At 42.1% G+C, this 20,955-nt stretch overlaps 1 protein-coding gene across 1 annotated transcript in view; it reads left to right on the top strand.

Annotated features, from left to right (window-relative positions):
* me3 (malic enzyme 3, NADP(+)-dependent, mitochondrial) overlaps window positions 1-20,955 on the top strand; it is a 24,528-nt gene continuing 3,573 nt past the window's right edge. The window contains exons 1-14 of the mRNA XM_063213978.1: window positions 1-207; window positions 585-802; window positions 2,704-2,837; window positions 4,645-4,794; window positions 6,969-7,044; window positions 8,229-8,390; window positions 9,772-9,875; window positions 11,144-11,253; window positions 13,575-13,672; window positions 15,380-15,493; window positions 16,733-16,838; window positions 17,557-17,699; window positions 18,576-18,749; window positions 19,290-19,388. Of these exons, the coding sequence (XP_063070048.1) occupies window positions 590-802; window positions 2,704-2,837; window positions 4,645-4,794; window positions 6,969-7,044; window positions 8,229-8,390; window positions 9,772-9,875; window positions 11,144-11,253; window positions 13,575-13,672; window positions 15,380-15,493; window positions 16,733-16,838; window positions 17,557-17,699; window positions 18,576-18,749; window positions 19,290-19,388 (1,683 nt within the window). The 5' untranslated portion in view covers window positions 1-207; window positions 585-589. The remainder of the gene's footprint in view (window positions 208-584; window positions 803-2,703; window positions 2,838-4,644; window positions 4,795-6,968; window positions 7,045-8,228; window positions 8,391-9,771; window positions 9,876-11,143; window positions 11,254-13,574; window positions 13,673-15,379; window positions 15,494-16,732; window positions 16,839-17,556; window positions 17,700-18,575; window positions 18,750-19,289; window positions 19,389-20,955) is intronic.

Consider the following 20,955-nt stretch of genomic DNA (forward strand, 5'->3'; position numbering starts at 1 on the left):
CCGCAAGGAGGTGAGTGGAAGTCTCAATGTCAAACAATCTTGTATCAGCTGTGTCTACCTAGAACTACTCAAAGCGGCAGCATCCAGGAGATAAAGTAGACTGCCACGAACGGGAGCGAGGACCAGTTAGTTACTATTTAAACCGCTTTATGTGCGCATCTTAACTCTGTGCTGAAGAGCGTGAGGACAGTGCCTGGTTATTCTCAGGTAGGCTACATGTTTTGCTAACCAGTTACTGCTAGCCAGCAGGACCATTATTGCATGGTGAAATAAATCAATAGGTTATGACTACTATATTTGTTTGATGTATTACGTGCCATCGATTACACAAATGCAAACGCAAACGGTGTTCTCTTACCCGCCGTCCACACACCCATAAAGCTGCCAAAAACTCGAAGACCAACTGCTAAATACATTTACTGGGGAAAACTCGAACTGTGTTAGCTAAGGCCCTCTGTTGTTTACGTTTTTGGTGGGTGAACTTGCAGAACTTGAGAGGGGTTCTAGCTGCAGACGTATTCTGTTCTGTTTGGGGTGTGATGAATTCCGATCTGCATGGCCTACAAATATCCATCTCATTTCAGGAAACATGAACGCTTTCCCAGGCAAAAGTGTTTTGGCACTGTGCAGACGCTCCACGGGCGCCCTACGGTTGTTCGCCAGCCCGCCAGGTCACCCTGTCACGCGCGGTGTTGACAGTACCCTCCTGGGCACGGTGCGGGTCTGCCATTCTGGACACAGCCGCAACGTCAGCACCAAAAAGCGCGGCTATGAAGTCACCAGAAACCCACATCTCAACAAGGTAATATGCCTATCAATCAATCCTGCAGATCGGTCTGGCATCACTTAATTATGATACCAATTGGGTGATAAAAACGAAATCAAAGTTCGCGTAGAGAAGATAGGAGAGCTGTGCTTGGCATGCGACACGCAGACGGGCATTAAGGCATAAAGGTTATATGAGGTGAAGTCGGAGGACCTTCTTGGAAGTGACAATTGGACATCTCCGTCAGTTTGTGCCTCAATTACTGCTGCACACGTTCACAAGTCCAGGGGCCAATTGGCAAGGTGTCCATTGGGATAAAGAGATTTGAAGCAGCATGTTCAGTCCAGCGCACCATCCCTAGTCTTTGCGCTTTTGTGCTTCTCGGTGTCATTTGAAAGAAGCTGCTAGTTCAGAGCCCCTTGTATGTTTACAAAAGACAGCGGAGGTTTGAGGAACATTGCACGATGAAGAGTGTAGCTTCACACATGTGCCACATCCAAAACGCAACATGTTTTCAAAATGGTGTGAGTTGTGCTGATTTTTCATACTTTCAGGAAGTTGAAGTTGAAGTTCATTCTCTGTAGGACATGACAAAGGATTCTTCCTTTTATGCACAGTGTATGCAAACAGTCCTGTAGTCAGGAGCAAAGGTTTCTCTTCTTCAGCAGGATTTCCTCTCGCACTAGTCAGACTCTTTATTGCATTGTGCTGAAAACATAAAGCATGTCTCGCTCTACAATGTGCAAAATAACAATTGTATGTTTTTTTTCTTAACGTTTCTTTTTGTAAATGCAATGCTGGTATGCAACTTTTGTTTTGGGGTGTGTATGTGTGTTCTGTGTGTCCGTTTGTGGAATCAAACTGTGATTGCACAGATGCATAGCAGTTGTGAATAATACATACCATTTTTTGTGTGTATGCTATTTTATGTCACACCAGTGAAGTGAGATGAGGAGAAAGGGGAGTGAGGGATGGAAATAACAAGTGTAGGTGTTGTTTGTATAGAAGTTAACAGGGGAGGATGGCTAGAGAGGACACTCTATTGGCCAGAAATAAATAGCACCAACATGTGGTATCTGTCCCAGACCTGCCCTCCCAGCTCTCTCTCTCTCTCTCTCTCTCTCTCTCTCTCTCTCTCTCTCTCTCTCTCTCTCTCCTCTCTCTCTCTCTCTCTCTCTCTCTCTCTCTCTCTCTCTCTCTCTCTCTCTCTCTCTCTCTCTCTCTCTGCCTTTGGGAACCTGGCCAGGATCCGAAACAGAACCCCTGGTGCCGTCATCAGATCTCTAAAGTGATGGTGGTTTTTTTTTTTTTAGAAAGGAACCACGTTGTAAGTGGTCCAAATTCATCAGACGGGCACCTTGACAACTACCTGCCCCCTTGCCTAGGTCCCCTAAAGAGATAAAGATTTTGTATTGTGAATCAAACATTTGAGAGTTAAGTTTAGCTGACTCATTGCAGCACATGTTGGAAACTACCACATCAGGTCTCAATTATTTTGCCATTTGGCTTTGTTTTTTTGTCTTCTCTGCAGCATTTTCACTGATTTTTTAAAAACATGTTCTTGCACTGTGTAGCAAGTCTCTTGTTTGAATAGCTGCTGTGTAGAGAAATGGATGCAACTGCAATGCAATGTAAATATAGATGTGAATGAATGTTTGGACTGGCACCCACCCACGTGCCTGTCGTGGGCACTTGGCTGGGCATGGCGTTACTTACACCAGCACTTTATACTGTAGGTAAGGTGGCTACCATGACGACATACACCTCCCTTCTCCATTAGGTCCAGTAAACATCAAGGTTTTGTATTGCGAGTGCAATTCCTAAAGCTGATTTATTGTATCAGGAATGATATTTTTGGGGCGTCCAAACAAATGCATTTTCAAAAATATCCATGTTGTAAACTGCTTCTAAGTAATGCTATTGCGGGCCCCCTGCAGGGCATGGCGTTCACCATGGAGGAGCGTCTGCAGCTGGGCATCCACGGCCTGCTGCCCCCCTGCTTCCTCTCCCAGGACGTCCAGGTGCTCCGCGTCATGAGGAGCTACGAGACGCGCAGCAACCCCCTTGACAAGTAAGCACACAGCATATGGCAGAAAAATGTCTACAGCACAGGTGTCATATCGACAAGACACTTGATGCACGAACCCCCTCGACAAGTATTGGGCATATGGCATAAACATGTATATAACAAAGGTCATATCTATGACACGCGCATTAACCCATTCGACAAGTAATCCTATATAGCATAAACATGTCTATAACAAAGGTGTCATATCTACGAGATGCATAGTGCACCAACCCCACGACAAGTAATCTTATATAGCATAAACATGTCTATAACAAAGGTGTCATATCTACGAGAGGTGCACCAACCCCCTCGACAAGTAAGCACATATTGCAGAAAAATGTCTGTTGCAAAGGTGCCATAGCTGCAAGATGCATAACGCACCAACCACCTCGACAAGTAAGCACATATGGCAGAAAAATTACTTTATCAGCAGTGCGTGGACTAGAAGAGATGTCAGTTTGAGAATAGGTGGTGCCAAAACAATTAGATTGTGTCTGTAAATTCTATTACACTTTGAAAATTGGACAAACTTTAAATCATCTTAAAGTATGCCTTTATTATAGAGATTTTTGGGACACCCTGTATATGCAATACATTTTGCTCATGCCCAACTTCTGCTACCCAACATCTGTTTTCTAGGTCGTGTATCTTTTGCCATCTCTTTATTGTTCCATGTAATTCAATATCTTATTGCTTTTGTCTGTGTTGATAAAATCAACTTGTAGAACTAAGTAGAAGTCTGCATTCGTGGGAAGGAAAACTATAGATAGTATTATTGTGATGTAGGGGAGGTTAAAGGGACACTGTGTGAGATTTTTAGTTGTTTATTTCCAGAACCCATGCTGCCCATTAACTAATGTTACCTTGTTATGAATACCTGCCACCAGCATCAAATTCTAAGTATTCATTATGACTGGAAAAAATGATGAAAAGGGGGATCTTCACCATGGTCCGCCATTTTGAATTTCCAAAAATAGCCATTTTTTGCTGCAAAAATGACTGTACTTGGACCAAACTAGAAAATGTTTGTTTATTACTTGCTGTAGTAAACTTTGATGTAAAGATCAAATTTGGCAATAGGCAGCCCAGTTTCAATGAGCAGCATAGTTGCAGTTCCTTTTTTGACCATTTCCTGCACAGTGTCCCTTTAAGAGCAGTTAAAGGCATGTCTGTAGGATTGTCATTATGTGTGAGTAGGGGTCATTCCCTGTGTGTGTGGCCCATATGCAGTCCATGAAGGTGATGCAGGTCCTAGATGCAAGGGAGATTCATGGCAGCGTCTGTTCCATGCTGTGCTTTAAGTTCTCCAGCTGATTTAGCACGGTGTGTAAAATATGGACCAGTACAGGGCTCATCTGTTTCAGATTCTGACTTGTCACCGTGTTGCTGTTTAAACGGTATTTGCTAGGATTTTGAACATGGGACAGAGTGGCTGTTCAAAGGAATACAATGTATTGTTTAGCAGTCCCTCAATTCCTCACCCTTCTGTTTAAAGGGAAAAAAGCTATAAAAGTATATGTTGTCTTTCCATCCACCGCGAACCCTCTCTGGGTGCATATTACTTGTGTTGCTACAGGACCTTAACAAGAAGCTCTGATTGTCCGTGTTCTCCATCTTTTCAGTTCTGGACAATTCTGCTTCAAAAGTATTATTTGTCCATCTATCTATCTTCTGGGGTGCAACGTAATGATTCTGCTACAGCACCGTAAACAAGAAGCTCTGACTGTCAGCGTTATCTCTCTATTAATTTGTGACAATTCATTTTTTTTATCTCTAAAGTATACGTTGTCTGTTTTCTCCTTGTCTCCAGGTACATCTTGCTGATGACACTACAGGACCGTAATGAGAAGCTCTTCTACCGGCTGCTGACGTCAGACATTGAGGAGTTCATGCCTATTGTTTACACCCCCACCGTGGGCCTGGCCTGCCAGCAGTATGGCCTGGCCTTCAGGAGACCCAGGTGAGGGCCGCACACAAGTCAAGTCAAGTAAAGTCGGCTTTATTGCCAGTAGTGTAGAGTATCATATATTAATCCCGTGGGTCATTAAGTTAAAGACAGAATACAAAAGAAATTACATATACCATGTCACATATATTAACCATATAGCACACACGTCCATACATTTGGGCAGTTTCTGTGTATGCACTGGTCATACAGAACTGTGTTTCTTACTTCCCCATGCAAGAAGATGCACAGGATACTGCAGACAGCTAGTGCTGCCACCTGTCCTAGTTTTACCTGATTGTCCTGGTTTTCAGTGGTCTGTCCCAGGGGGGAGAAATGTATTTGAAGACTGCTGTCACTTTCAAGACATAGGGTGGATTGGATTGTCAAAATGCCCATATTTTTAGACAGATATAGGTGGCAACCCTATATGGGAAGTTTTCAACCACTGCAACGGTTTGCTACGGTTATCTGATTGAGCAAATGGTGTGGTCAGTCTTAACCAAGAGTTTGTTGCAAAGTGTTTCACGAGGTTATGTTTGCTACCGTTTGATAGTTATGGTCGACCAATTATCCAATGGGCGACAATGTTTTTTTTCAGCGCATAATGGATGTGTCTCAGTGAATGGCACAATGAATCCCCCCCACATCAGTTACCATAGGTTCACTTGTGCATCGTGTTTCTGTTCAATTCTGTTCTGATGGGTTTTTTTTCTCTGTGCTTTCAACACCACCATCAGCTAAATCTTGCTAAGCCGTTAGAAAGTAAAACTGAAAACAAAACCCCTGCCACAACTTTGACACAACCTGCTCCGTGTCAGCTGATCATAATGACGCCTCAAAACTGGTAGAGCAGCTTACTTCAGGGAAGCCACCTGTGTTGGAAGGACAATGTGGCAGGGCTTTTCCCTTTCTGAACTACATTTACTTCCTTAATTCTGACAGCTGTGGAATCTTGAGATGTTCAGCTAGTTCCCACAGTGCACTATACTGTACAGAACAATACTCTGCAACATGTGTGCCTACAAAGTAAATATTCTATTCTATTATTCAAAGTAAACTAAGATGTACTGCGAATGAGTGTGTGAATGTTTTGGACACTTTGGGCATGGATTCCTAATCTCGTACATGCTCGGACCTCCTGTACTTCATTGACGCCACTAAGGCTCTTAAACACTTGGCTAATCGGTACTGGCACAACAATGCAAAACAACAGCTAAACATTGGTCACACAGTGTTGTTGTGTAAACGCTGTTCAAACTTTAACTTTTCCATTGGCTGTGGCCTGTGCCACCAGTCGGAAATTATTTAACAAGTATGACACAACAGAAAGGGAGGGGGGGGGGTGGGGAATCGCACCCCAAAAACAAACACAACTTAAAAGCAAATATTTTGAATAGTTGCTTTTAAGTTGTTTGTTTTTGGGGTGTGTTTTTTTTCTCTCTCTCTTTTTCTTTCTCTCTCTTTTCATAATGTATCACTTTCATTAAGTGCTCATTTATCTAGATGGATGACTAAAGGGTATGGTAAAGGTAAATGTGTATGATGCAGGCACACAACTGAGTTGCAGTATCACAACCCACAGGATTTAAAATTATTTTTTGATTAGATGTTAAGATGCCTTCGTTATAATATCTTGCTTTTAGTTACTGAAAATAATGAACTTGATGTCACCCACACTAAAAATGTCAAACGAGGAAGGTTCTCCCGCTGTTCTCCTTGTGGTATGTTGTTGGTCTATGTCAGTGGTTCTTAACCTGGGGTGCGGGCACCCCCTGGGGGTGCGCCAGAGATTTCAGGGGGTGCGCGGAATTTTGTTTGTGTTGAGGTTTTGACCAAAATTCTGCTAGCGAACATTATAATTAGGCCAAATCAAACCAAATTAAACACATTTTTGGTCCCCATGTAAAGTCATTAAGGTATTGATTAATGTCCCAAGCAAGAATCATTGTAATTATCACTTAAATAATTTTTTTGTGCGTATACACATGTAGAAGTTTCAGTTGGGGGTGCACGGCTTGTCGTGGGCACAGGTAAGGGGGTGCGTTAAAATAAAAAGGTTAAGAACCACTGGTCTATGTGGTACACCTACTGGCTACAAAGTTGATTTTGTTTACGTCTGAATCACCATCACGCAGAAAACTATTTGTGATGCATCACGTTCCGGCTGTTCTCTGTTTTTCCACTAGGGGGCTCTTCATCACCATTCATGACAAGGGTCATATCGCTACAGTGCTAAACTCCTGGCCAGAGGAGAACATTAAGGTAATGCCATTGCGTGGTGTATAAACTGTACATTAAAAAAATGTATTAATATACCCGAAGATTTCCATGCCACGTTTTGGTGTTAACTCACCAGTTTAATTCTAACTCAACAGAATTTAAACCCCATTCATTTTCAATGGGGTTTCATTTCTGGTTATTTAGAATTAAACTGGTGAGTTAGCGCCAAAACGTGGCATGGAAATCTACAGGGTATATTGAAGAGGGAAGTGTGGGGTACCAGGTCAACAAACAAGAACAGCTGACAGCAAAGCATCAAGGATATCTGGGCTTCCATAACTCCCATGCACTGTTTTTGCCATTGACTTCAATGTTAAACGCATCATGGCCATTATGAAGACAAAGAATGTCCTAACCAAGTATTGACCATTGCATGTTATGTAGAAAGTACCAAATTTCAACTGATTTAATGTGACCCGAATTTTGATGAAGAAAAATGTGATTTTATAACAATATTCTAATAATGCGAATTCCCCAATTCATGGGTTTTTTGAGCTGGAAGGCCAACGTATATAAAAAGAAAAAAAATAATGATTGGAATAGTTAAAAAACTGGGCCATGAATCTACAATCCATGACAGTTTAACATTATTGATGGAATTATGGAAATAAATAAACTTTTTCATGGTATTCTAATAAAAAGGCCTGGAGCTGTATATACTGTATATTACTATAGTATATATCTTTCGTTACTGTATATACTATATATAGTAACTTGAAAGAAGACTTGTGTGCATGCATGTGTGTCTGTCGTCTGCTGTGATAGTTTTGCAAGTCATTACCTTTTTTTGTAGCACATGTTCCCAGACAAAATAGGCCCAAATTCATCTTGTATGACTCAGGGCAGGAGATGTGCAGTATGTCTATTGCATGCATTGGCATAAATTAGTCCAGACAAATCCACCTTTTGACTGGAGTTGTGTGTTTGACTTCATTGCTGCTCCTTTGTTTCTAGAGTAGAGTAACCTTTATTCATCGAAAAGGAAATTAAGGTGTCCAGAAGCATCCATAAATACACAAGAACATACAGTATATTATTGTAAAAAAAAGTTAAGAAAAGACAAACTGTAATGCTGTAATTATGTGTCTCCTGAGTTCTGTTTTTAATTGCGTGATGGTATATAACCCTCCCCCACCCCCGTCCCCACCTCTTCCACGTGCCTGCAGGCCATCGTGGTGACAGATGGCGAGCGTATCCTGGGCCTGGGAGACCTGGGCAGCTACGGCATGGGCATTCCTGTGGGCAAGCTGGCGCTCTACACGGCGTGCGGCGGCGTGCAACCCCACCAGTGCCTCCCAGTGCTGCTGGACGTGGGCACAGACAACCAGGTGGGTGGGCGGGCAGCTCAGATGGGGGCATACTGTACCTCATTTCCCCACAGCGCGGTGTTGAAGGTGCACTGCGTATTTTATTTTATTTTTTAGCAATTTCTTTGCAGAGTTTGTGCGGTCCGTTCACTAATGTTACCTTTTTCAAGAATACTTACCACCACCATCAAATTCTAAGTATTCATTATGACTGGGAAAATTGCACTTTTCATACATGGAAAGGTGGATCTTCTCCATGTCGCCACTTTGAATTTCCAGAAATGCATACCGGTAGACGTTTTTAGCTGCAAAACTTACCATACTTTGGTCATACTAGTAAATATTAGTTTATTACTTAGTAAATATTGATGATGAGATCAAATTTGGCAATAGGCAGCACAGTTTCGATGAGCAGCATAGTTGCAGTACCTACTCTGGCCACCATCCTACACAGTGCACCATTTCAAGTCTATTGCGAGGAAACTGACAAACCTTGCATTGGCGAGAGCAGTCCTTAACCCTTACCTTTCAGTAAATAAATATATTTTTGAGAGGGAAAAAAGACTGTTGGAACATAGAGCTGGCCTCGCTAAATACTTTTAGTCAGGTTCTATTTGACAGATCTCCATGAGCCCTCAGACTGGATAAAAAAAGAAACCATTTCCAACTGGGACATGTGGGCATGTCATAATGCCAGGAAACCAAGACGGCCATTCTGTGCTCCGTTTCCCAACAGCATCATTGACCGTTAACAACTTGGTTGGTTGGCAGTGGTAATTTCTCTGGCAGTGGTTAAATACATTGCAACCAACATGGTGGACACCATGCGAATGTTGAACTTGCTTTCACTAGACACTGGCAACTAAAGGGCAAACGTACTTGGACACAAGAGGTGAAGTAGAGGACACAGGATGCCCACGTATTGCTTGCAGGTGCACCTTAAATGGCGCAGCAGAAAGCATGGTCACATGACCAAGGTTTTGAGAGAAACGTACTCCTGTCTTTATTTCCCTCTCTTTTTTTTATTTATTAATACAATGAGCAAATGACAAAAATCAACAAAGGTCGGCGTCTGTGCCTGCACTTTAGACCCGTGTATTGCTTGGTGCGTCCACTCACAAAAAGTAGTAATCAGTCGATAATGAAAAAAAGGAATCACATACGAGGCTTGTGTGAAAAATGTATATTGTAGCCGAAAATTTACAACAGAAGTCAGAGGTTAACTGGAGCAACAGACGTTTCGGACCTAGTCCATTCTCAATGTCTCCAGTGACTCAACTTAACACTCACTGTAAACATGTTGTTGCCAGTAAAAAAAAATATAGAGCTGTTTGATCATTTTAGGTTTGTGATTCAATTTTGAAAGATGTAGAGTTTGTAATGTCATGCATTTTCCCCTTAGGAACTTCTAGACGACCCTCTGTACATTGGGCTGAAGCACAAGAGGGTACGAGGGAAGGAGTACGATGACCTCATCGATGAGTTCATGCAGGCTGTCACAGACAAGTGAGTAGAAAAAATGCTCTAGTGCCAGTCTAATGCAATATAGGAGGTAATGGATGGACCAGTAGTACCACTCTAATGCAATGCAATACAGTACTGTATGTATTTATATAGCACAATATCACAACTCCATATCAAGTTGACTCGATGTGCTTTCAAATACACACACGTACACGTTCCCACATTTACACACCAGCTCTTGAGGCTGTCGTACGGTGCCAATTGTCTGGGGTTCATGTGAGACTGCACTCACAGACTCACACACACACGCACGCACCCACTGTAATAATAGTCCTAAAAAGATTAGTCTGGAAGACATTGTAACATAGCCTAATTTCATAACATAGACCTACTAGCGCAGGGAGACTGTGTAATTCTACTTATCTGAAAGGTGTTATCAAATCTTAAGGCTTCAGGGGAGGGATCTTGTATGCAGACACATTTCAACTTGAGGTCACTGTGTCTCCGTTTCTCCCGTAGGCGGTTCTCCTCTCAGCCTAGCTCTGCCACCTCTTCTGTGTTGTTCTTAGCTGTCCATCCAACCTCAAGAGTGAAGTCAAGAGTACTTTATTGTCAAAAATCCACGTAACAGGGTTACCACAGAAGTTTGAAATTGTGTTTGACCAGTCTCCAATGTGCAGTTTGACTGAAACATTTAAATAAGACATTGGCAATAATCTCACTCACTCACTCACTCACTCACACATGAATTTACAATTAATTCTCTGACACATTCATTCACAGCATGCACACAGACAATATACAACCTAGCCAGTGATGGCCTACCTGCCGAGCTAATAAGGTGTCTTCCTCTTAGATTGTATATGGTCTTCCTTGAATAGCGCAGCATTTTTCAAATGCAATATAGGAGGTAACTACTTGCAGTCAACTAGAAACAGATGATGAGGAATATGTGGTAATCTGGATTATAGTCTGCTGAGAAAAAGGATAAATGATGAAAGCGACCCTACATGTAATCCTATCCTGTACTGACCCTCCTCTAGCATTACAGATGGGGTTAAAAAAACGGTCATTTACAAAGAGTATGTCTGTATGATTATTTGCAGGTACAGAATGAATGCAATAAATGCAGTTGTGTAATTGTGTGATTTAAGAATATTTGGTTCTTGTATAATCTCAAATGGATATACCCCTTTGAGGATTCCTTCCGTGCATGTCTTTAAGGTGCATCTTCTAATGCACCCACCCACCCCTCAACAGACTACACATGTTAAAAACGAGCCATCTGTCTTCCCGTTGGTGTTGTGCAGATACGGCATGAATTGCCTTATTCAGTTTGAGGACTTCGCCAACACTAATGCCTTCAGAATGCTCAACAAGTACAGGAACCGATACTGCACCTTCAACGATGACATCCAAGGTACACTTCCGCAGATCTTTATACTTTCTTTCCCTGAGATTTAACCATTGCAACCTGATGACTTCATTAGGCGTGGATTGGAGCACAGTGTTTTTTTTTGGCCGCAGAATATTAATATGTTGCATGGATATTCTGTAACATTAACATACCATAATGTGCCATCAGTGGGGTGGCACAGGTTGCAACATGCCGAACATAGATTAACGAAGGAAGCAAGAGACTGCACTCGTCAGATTTTTTTGATTATTCGCCCACAAACGGCATAGCCCTGCTTCAGCGTGTAATTGTGATTGCACCCATTGGTGGTATGCTACTGTATGTATGTATGTATGCCAGTCATTGGGTCAAAGGTGAACACCCTATCTACACCTACGGATGAACTCTCTTTTTAGTTAGGGAAAGATATGGATATTTTGGGAAATCTGTGAACTAATTTCTTACCAACAGATTTTTTTACCATGCGTTCTTACAGGTGTCTGGACACACCTCACAATTTATCCACGGCCAATTCCAATGGGAATTTCCGTGACACCCCGTCAAAGTTGGGGTGCACAGAAGGCCTATGTAAAAATTGGAACACGGCAGATTGGGGGGAAGGGATGCATAATGGGTCATAACTTCTGAAGTAAACTACATACAGAGACAAATGAACACATTTTTTCATACATTACTGACCCAGTGAATTCAATTGAGGGGTATTTTTGGACATTTGACCACATTTGAACCCCGTTTTTGGTCAAAACCGCAAAAAATTAAATGTGTAGAGATAATCATTTTTTTAATCATATTTCCAAGTTGTGTCCGTTATCACCACTTGCTCTTCATTTCTCATTTACAGTATGACATTATACTGTACATAGTCTGGGTTTGATTATTCTATTGGTATTAAGCTGGATTAATAACCCAAAGTTTACAATTTTTAACCCTTTAATGTCCTAGACTGGAACCCGGAAAAAGGTTGCAGAGGGAGCCGTACCTTCTGAAGTAAACTATATACAGAGACAAATTAACACATTTGTCCATACAATAGTGACCCATTGAATACAGCTGAGTGGTTGTTTTGGACATTTGACCACATTTAAACTGCGCTTTTGGTCAAAAACTGCAAGAATGGCTATAAAAGTGTAGAAATTCAGTCATATTTTCACGTTTTATTGCGTCCGTTTTCACCACTTGCTCTTTATTTCTCATTTACAGTATGACTGACAATATATAGTATAAGGTATGGATTTGATTATTTAATTGGTATTAAGCTGAAATAATACCCCAAAGTTTACATTTTTAACCCTTTGATGCCCTAGACTGGAACCTGGAAAATGATAAAACTGTCAGAATGAGGAATAAGTTTGGAGGTAAAAGGCATGCAGACACAAATAAGTATGTTTTTCCATACAATACTGACCCAAGAAATGAAATGGAGTGGTTGGTTCTGACATTTGACCACATTTAAACTGAATTCCAGGACAAAACAGCCTAAAATGTGTTGAAAATTAACCGGCTTTTCATTCGTTCAAATTAAGAATTTCATCAGTGTAGGTCCACTTTATAGGCCTACTCTATTTTGGCTTTTCAGGTTTGATGCAAAAGATTAACTTACTTAAGTGAAATTCTGTTTCAGATTAATACCCAATACAATAAACAAATTGATTCGGTACATGATAAATTAAGAGGTGGTAAAAAAAGCACACAATAACATTGGAAACAATGAAAGGGTGGTGATGATTTTGGACACATTTTAGGCCATTTATTGCTTATTTTGTCCAGAAATGCTGTGCAAGTGTTGCCAAAAGTGAAAAACAACCTCTTCATGTCGTTTCTTGGGTCAACATTGTATGGAAAATCTGTGTTCATCTGTGCCAAGGGCCCAAAAATGGGGTGTCCGTGGATAAATTGTGAGGTGTGTCCAGACACCTGTAAGAACACATGGTAAAAAAATCTATTGGTAAGAAATTAGTTCACAGATTTCCCAAAATATCCATATCTTTCCCTAACTATTTGGTTCTCTCAGAGAGAAAACAATAAAATCCGAGAATGTCATTCTGTATTTACAGAGACAGAAAATACAGTAGTAGCCCATTAAAACTCTTGTTAATAAGCATGGAACTACTTTGTAGACTGTTAAAAGAATTCATATCCTTCACATCAGTGTCTTTAGTCTATCAAGAGCTTTGTTTTGGGAAACAGGACTTCCTCTTTTAGTTTGAAAAAAGGCACAAGAAGCTTCAAGCTCCGAAAAGAAGTCTTACAGCTGGATTCTTGACTTGGGTGACCTGGTTGAATGGGAATCGTATCATATTTCTTCTTGTTTTGACCGTTGGCAGGCACGGCGTCGGTGGCAGTGGCGGGAGTCCTGGCAGCTCTGAAGGTCACCAAGGGCAAAGTGTCAGACCACACCTTCGTCTTCCAGGGAGCTGGAGAGGTGCGTACTGGTAGCAACAAAATACCTCTTTGCTACCTTTCTACTCATGCCAATGCAACTACTGTATAGGGGGTTTGTTGCAAATCGTTATAAAAACGAAGAATATGCTGTATCTGTTATGACCAAAAAAGTACTGTCTGAGTTAGGGGATGGTTTGAAAATGCCATTAAGGGTGCCCTATTAACATCATGGTCTCAAACAAGTCACTGAGTACTTTGAATATTTTTCTGAATCTGATACTGCGCCACAGCAATTAAATTCATACGTTTTCCCTGTCCCCCGGCATTACATTGACGCACACATCCTCAGCAGACTGACGAATGGTTTTGTATTGTTTGCCTAATCTTATCAACTTAACCCAATGTCTCCATTCTTTCATGACGTAACGTAACTCGATCAAAACTGCATTACCAAAACAAAACATTACGATTAAATCACACATCGGATATGGTGAACCAAAATGAGATTGTGCCATCGCTGCTGTGACGGGCAAGTGGTCCATGATGGCGGTGTTTGTGTCCCCAGGTGCTGCAGATGGCCTGGGGCCCAAACCTGTGTCTGTTTGTCATGCATGCAACTCAAATGGATCACAATTCGATTTGCATTCGTAGAGGATGTGGTTTTCTGTGCCAAATGCACCAACCTGAGAGTTGAGAGTTGAGCACACTTCTTCTGAACATGGTCCATAGAGTGACCCATGTTACGTGGTGGTTTCCACTTTCCAACTAACGATCGGTATAGTGTCATGTACAATCACTACATGCACCGGCGTCCCTTTGTAATGTAATGTAATGTCTCTCCACCAGGCAGCCTAAATGACGAAGTTGATCTGCACATCATGATCCGCTGAGGGTAGTGCAATAATGTGTCATAATTTAGTTAAAGTATGAAGATTTAAGCTACTTATTTTTAGTTCTCTTCACAAGCAAAACAAAACCCAGGCTGTTGTCTCCATCCTGGCATCACCCCAAGTCATAATGTGTCATAATGAAGTGATGAAGTCTCTCTGGTTAAAAGCATCAGCTGAGTGTAGTGTCATGTGTCGGTGTCCACAGGCTGCAGTGGTCATTAAATAACATGTCTGTAAGTCTACTTGGTTAAAAGCATCAACTGAGCATAATGCAGGGCTGATGGTATTCAGGCTTGACCGGGTTTGTTGTCAAGAACAAAATATAGTCTTTTTTAGTGTTTATGTATTTTTGATTTAAAGATTCAGGGTGTGGATTTGCTTCTATCAGGTCTGACGATATAATGTAATGTCTTGACAATATCATACTACCAGTGCTACATTTTTAAGAGTACTTCTACCAAACGTCTTCTAGTACAGTAGGATATCCCAAACTCCGCCTACCTAATGCAAAGGAGTATGCTAAAGTTCCGTCCCCTAATGTACTCTGCGAAGATATTTGCTTCTACTTCTACTTTATACAACTCTTGTCTTGTGTCCCCCAGGCTGCCATGGACAATAAATACAATACCTGTAAGCCTCATTGGTTTTTGTTTTTTTGGGGGGGCTTTTCATGCCTTTATTGGATAGGCCTGTCTGAGAGGAGACAGGAGAGTAATGGCAGAGAGAGACGGGGGAGGATTGGCAAATGAACCGGGCCGGAATCAAACCCAGGTCGCCGGTGTAGCAGTGCAGTGCCCAGCTGTTTGAGCCCCGGCTGTACCTGTACCTAAGCCTCAGATGTGTCTTGTGTCCCCCAGGCTGCTTTGGGCATCGCCCATCTTCTCATCATGGCCATGGCCAAGGAGGGGGTGGCTAGGGCCGACGCCGCCAAGAAGATCTGGATGGTGGACTCCAGAGGACTCATCGTCAAGGTACAGGAGCTGGGCTTTTTTGTTCTGTTTTTGGGGATTTTTAGTCTTTATTTAGACAGGACCGTCAAAGATGGAGACATGAAGCCAGTGGGAGAGGGATCTAGGGTTTGAATGGGAAATGACCCAGGCCGGATTCAAACCTGTGTCCCCATGGACATGCAAGCGCTGTGTGGGGCCCATGGGAGCTGTTTAAGTAAGGGTTAACGTTCGGCGAGAAGGTCGCTACCGTGGAATAGCAGCACGACAGAGAGAATCTTTAGACCCCGACGCGAAGCGGAGGGGTCTTGTTCTCTCTGAAGTGCTGCTATTCCACAAAGCGACCGACTCGCCGAAAGTTAACCCGCTTATTATATGGATATACTTAAATGATTCACACATGACGGGGACATTTCTTTAGGCCTATTTAATGTTAAGTCTATTGTAGTTTTTAATGTCAAAAGATTGTTGCTGCGCAAAAACAAAACAGACATTTTTTGGCTCAGCCCTTTCCGAGATATGAGCTATTCTAATGGGGGCAACTTTTGTTTACATTTCAAAAAACATTTTTATTTATTCCCAAAAACATCCAATAGGTTATGGAATATCAGCAGATAGCTAGCAAATAGTGATACCGTTTGGGAAAATATTTGGAGTAGGCCTATGCTCATTTTGTAAAAAATGTAAACAAAAGGTGCCTCCATTAGAATAGCTCATATCTCGGAAAGGGCTGGGCTGAAAACTGCGGCGTCACCCGGGTACTGACAAGTCAAGGGTAGCGTGAGCAATACAACAGCACATTGAAATTGGCAGGAGTTGCCCTTTAATGATGCGTGTAGGGGTTATCTATCCACAGTTTTACCACTTTCTGTAGGTTTACATTGCCTGGTTTATCACTAAACCATGTTCTTGGAATTATCTTCTACTGTGTGCTCTTCATGTGCACTGGGGGCAGGGGCGACAGGTAATTACAGCTGATCAGAACAGATAGACACAGCTCAGTCAAGCCTGACGATGATCTTCTGATCGTCTTGAAAAAAACTGAACTACGACATCATGACAGAATTGCTATGACTGCAGAGTGTCTTAAATAATAGATTAATCCTTCGTCTTGTTACTATTTTGGTACCAACAAGCTAATAGAGGGTATTACCTGGTGGGGGTGTTGACTTAGCTCTTGACATTTGCAATCCATAATACATAAAGATGTTGTTCTTGTAATGTGCAATCCATTACCTTTAAAGATGTTGTGTTGTTCTTCAGGGCCGTGGCAACCTGAACCATGAGAAGGAGGAGTTTGCCCACGAGCATGCCCATATCAAGACATTGGAGGAGGTCGTCCATACCATCAAGCCCACCGCCATCATTGGTAAGATGTTGAAGAGGAAAAAGGAAGGAAGAAAATGCTGTATTCACAACATGGCACCTCATCACCTGATTTACTGAATTCAAAATGCACCGTAGTCTTAGTTGGCCTACTTTTATAGTGGCTTCCTTTTCACAGAAACACAACATGGTAGCTCTTTGAGTGCCATGGACTTGAAAACGAGTCTTTTCAGAATGTGCGGCGCAGTGCCAAAGACTTGATATCAAGTAATTTGCATTTTTTTATGGGGGTTTGGCCTAACACGTTGATCTGGTATGTTTGTTGTTCACATGGACAAAGAACTCAATTTTTTATGGCTCTTGAAAAAACACTCAAATGTTGAAAAAATCCTGGCAACCCCCCGGTCTGAATTTGAAAATGGCTGGCACTCAATGAGTTAAGGGGCTGTCTTCATTTTTTTTTTTTTTTCAAAAAAAGGAATATATCTGCAATCTGATACAAACAGTTCTTCTTTGCAGAAATCTATTAGAAGCAAACAATAAAATAAACAAATGTGTGTATAACTAGAAAAGTGCTCAGAGAGCGCACCTCTTCCATATGGAGGACAGAACACACACGCACCAAGAACGAACAAATGAACAGCCTAAAAGACAGACGAACATGCAACAAACCTTGTTGTAAATAGTAAATAGTTGTGTTCAGGGAATCCTGCTGTGTTCTGATCAGTGCTGGTGTGTTCTCTGTGGTGTCTGACCCTCAGGCGTGGCGGCCATTGGAGGTGCCTTCACTGAGAAGATCATCAAGGACATGGCGGCCTTCAACGAGCGGCCCATCATCTTCGCCCTCAGCAACCCCACCAGCAAGGCAGAGTGCACCGCTGAGCAGTGCTACACGCTCACAGAGGTAACGCTTCTCGCACGATAGCAATAGCATGGTCCTTTTATTTTCTTGTTATTAATATTATTAACTGTATTTTGGAAGCACACTTAAGACACAAATACAGCTCACTGTGTTTTAACACAGGGTTGGTGAATTGATTGTAAGATGTGCCAAGTATAGCCGAGTCATTAATGTATTGCCACAATCCCTGTGGCACATATTGTAGTGGTGCTTGCTTTGGTAAATGCAGGTTATAAATGGATGCACAGATGGGAGGAATTTGGAAATAAGCAGTGTGTTGTGGAAACTTTGATCGAGTGCAGATGTGGTTAAGACTGCTCTAAGTGTTGTCAATAGGGGAGTAGATAAAGAGGGAGAGCATGCATAGCTTTGGCCCAGGTACTTTTTTTTTTCCTAAAATGGATTAGCTATCAATTTTGATGTCTTGCCTAGCCTTTTCCGAGGCTCAAGCGGCTAAGACGCGATATTGCTACGCCGGGCAATCTGGTTCGATTGCAGCCTGAGGTCCATCTCCCATCTCTCTCCCAACCATTTCCGGTGTTCTCTTCACTGTCCCACTTAAGTGTTCTTGGGCTTGTTATGCCTTTACCTTAAGTCTTGCCTACACTGCTCTAGATTTTGTTGTGAGGGGCAATCAGAGATGAGCAAAGTACAGGAGTCATTTGGCTGCAGAATAACTGTGTAAGCAACTTGTATTTATTCAAATGGTGTCTATTTTTAGAATTAATTAAAATAATCAAAATGTATTGTGCACATGTTTTGATGATGTTAACATTGACTGACTTATCACACCAAAATAACAACACCAATTTACTTATAATATTAACCCATTGAACCAAAATGAACCAATTAGTGCAAACCAACATTGTGTTTGCACAGGGCAGGGGCATCTTTGCGAGTGGCAGCCCCTTTAAGAAGGTGACCCTGGCTGACGGTCGCACCTTCCACCCGGGCCAGGGCAACAACGCCTACGTCTTCCCCGGAGTGGCCCTGGGAGTCATCGCCTGCGGCGTCAGGCACATCTCCGACGACATCTTCCTCACAACTGCTGAGGTGACTTGGGCGATATTGTCACGCACGCACACACTGCATATTTACATTTTTGCGTCTTGAAGTCTCCCTTGTTATCATCTTTGAAATACCTGACCTTTTCATGATTACTGTGAGATGGCGTACAAGATATTTCACTAAGGCAGAGAACAACGTTAGCTTCCTTTTGCTCTCATTTGATTGTTTTCACACATTCAAAAATTCTCCTCCAAACTGCTGATGTGTCTAAAGATTTTTGTTTTGTTTGTTTTTACATACAGACATGCACACACTGAACCCTATCATTTTATATTGCTTCCCTGAGGTTATTTCCATTACATACTCTACCACCACACATACCTTGTGCATTTTCTACATTTCATAATCATTCCGGAATGATTGTTGATTTAAAAATATATATACATTTTAGAGTAATATACCAGTATGCATTCAATACATGCTGCATCACATGAGGCATTGAATACAGCTTGTACCATTTTTCTCTGCTCACGCACTGCTCACGCAGTGTGTTGAGTGACCTTTTGCTGATCTGTCCCACCTCAGGCCATCTCGGAGATGGTGACAGAAGAGCACATGGCCGAGGGCAGGCTGTACCCTCCTCTCAGCACCATCCGGGAGGTGTCCTTCAAGATCGCCGTCAAGGTCGGAGCACTCAGCCAATTAATTCCTAACAAATGTACATCCTCAGCCATGTCGTCCATTACTGCAGAATTGGGAGACCCCATTACATTGTATGTATTGAGAGTGGGGCCCTGTCAGATGGTTTTGGCCCGGTCAAAGCTGTCAGCGGCCCTGATATTACGTAATACCCATTTAAGCTACGTTCACACACGTCGCTGCTAGTTTCTTGCTACTAGCTCACTCGCCTCACCACTTGCTCATGGAACGTTCGCTAAATGTTCCCGTGGCTTTAACTGCCAATGTACAAGCGAGAAGTACCGAACTGCATTCCAATTGGTTACTCGCTAACTCTCCTCGCTCAGTTTAAACATTTTCAACTCACAACACGCCCACATCGCATCGCTTGTACACTCCTCACCAACTCGGCTCCTTGTCTCGTTGGAACACAGACATTCCATTGACTTAACTTGCTGAGCGAGTTACTGCACCCATGTTGGGCACCAGCAGTTACTTACTGCCTCCCTTCATACTGTATGTATATCCAGAGAATACTTCTCAAATATAATTCTCACACAGGACGTGACTTGCCCACAGAGAACTACGAGACATTACCCACTCACAAAACCATGAGACAATGTTATAAATATCACAAAATGTCAAAAATTACACTCATTTCTTTCATTCGTTTGGGTAGCCTGTCTAAAAATGGCTGCAATGGAAACCTCTCTACTCCCCTACACAGCTGTTTCTCCCGGCGTGGTTACAAATGAGGAGTGAGTCAGCACAGGGCCTCTCAAATTATGGTTTTGCTATATTCAGATATCGGTCTATTTTGGTCTAAATTGGGTTAAGAGGTTTTGTGTGGTTGTAATGTGACTATTTTGGGCTACTGGATGAAATGTAAGATCTTGTCATGGCTTCCTGCCATCGTTGCCCTATTCGCTTACAGCCTCACTCGATTATGATTCTGTACACTTTCATAGCTTTGCTGTCCCGCATGCCTGGTTTAAAACAGTGGTTACCACATTTTAGCTCACTTCAGGCATCTCCAGTGCCTCCTGCAGTAAGGGTGGCTTTCTATGAATGTTTTAGCTGCGTTATCAAAATTTAAACACACTCAACGTGTACAGTAATGGCACAGTGAGTGAGGATTACACTGGGATGGTCAAGATTAAGAGATTCAAGATTATTTTTATTTGTCCCGCAGGAAATTTGTCTTGGACACCACAAAGCTGCTGCATACCACACAACACATAACTCCCAACAACTAACAAGAAACAACAAAACAAAATAAAACAAAACACACAACAAAAAAAGTATACTCAATAAATAAATAAATCAAAGTGCAGTACTGAAGTGCATAATGGGTGTATGTATCCATACATAGCATTAATAGGTAGATTAGTTAGATTACTAGGTAGAGTAGTTAGCGGCTTGAATTTAGTAGATTAGTAGATGTAGGGACGAAAGAAAATGTATACCTGTTCAGAAACCTTTTATTGCTTTTAACTGGGACTCTATATCATCTGCCAGAAGGGAGATAGTGGTATAGTGCGCGCGCGCACACACACACACACACCTTGCCTGC

Source organism: Engraulis encrasicolus, chromosome 13 (genome assembly GCF_034702125.1).
Source record: "Engraulis encrasicolus isolate BLACKSEA-1 chromosome 13, IST_EnEncr_1.0, whole genome shotgun sequence".
Lineage (NCBI taxonomy): Eukaryota > Metazoa > Chordata > Actinopteri > Clupeiformes > Engraulidae > Engraulis > Engraulis encrasicolus.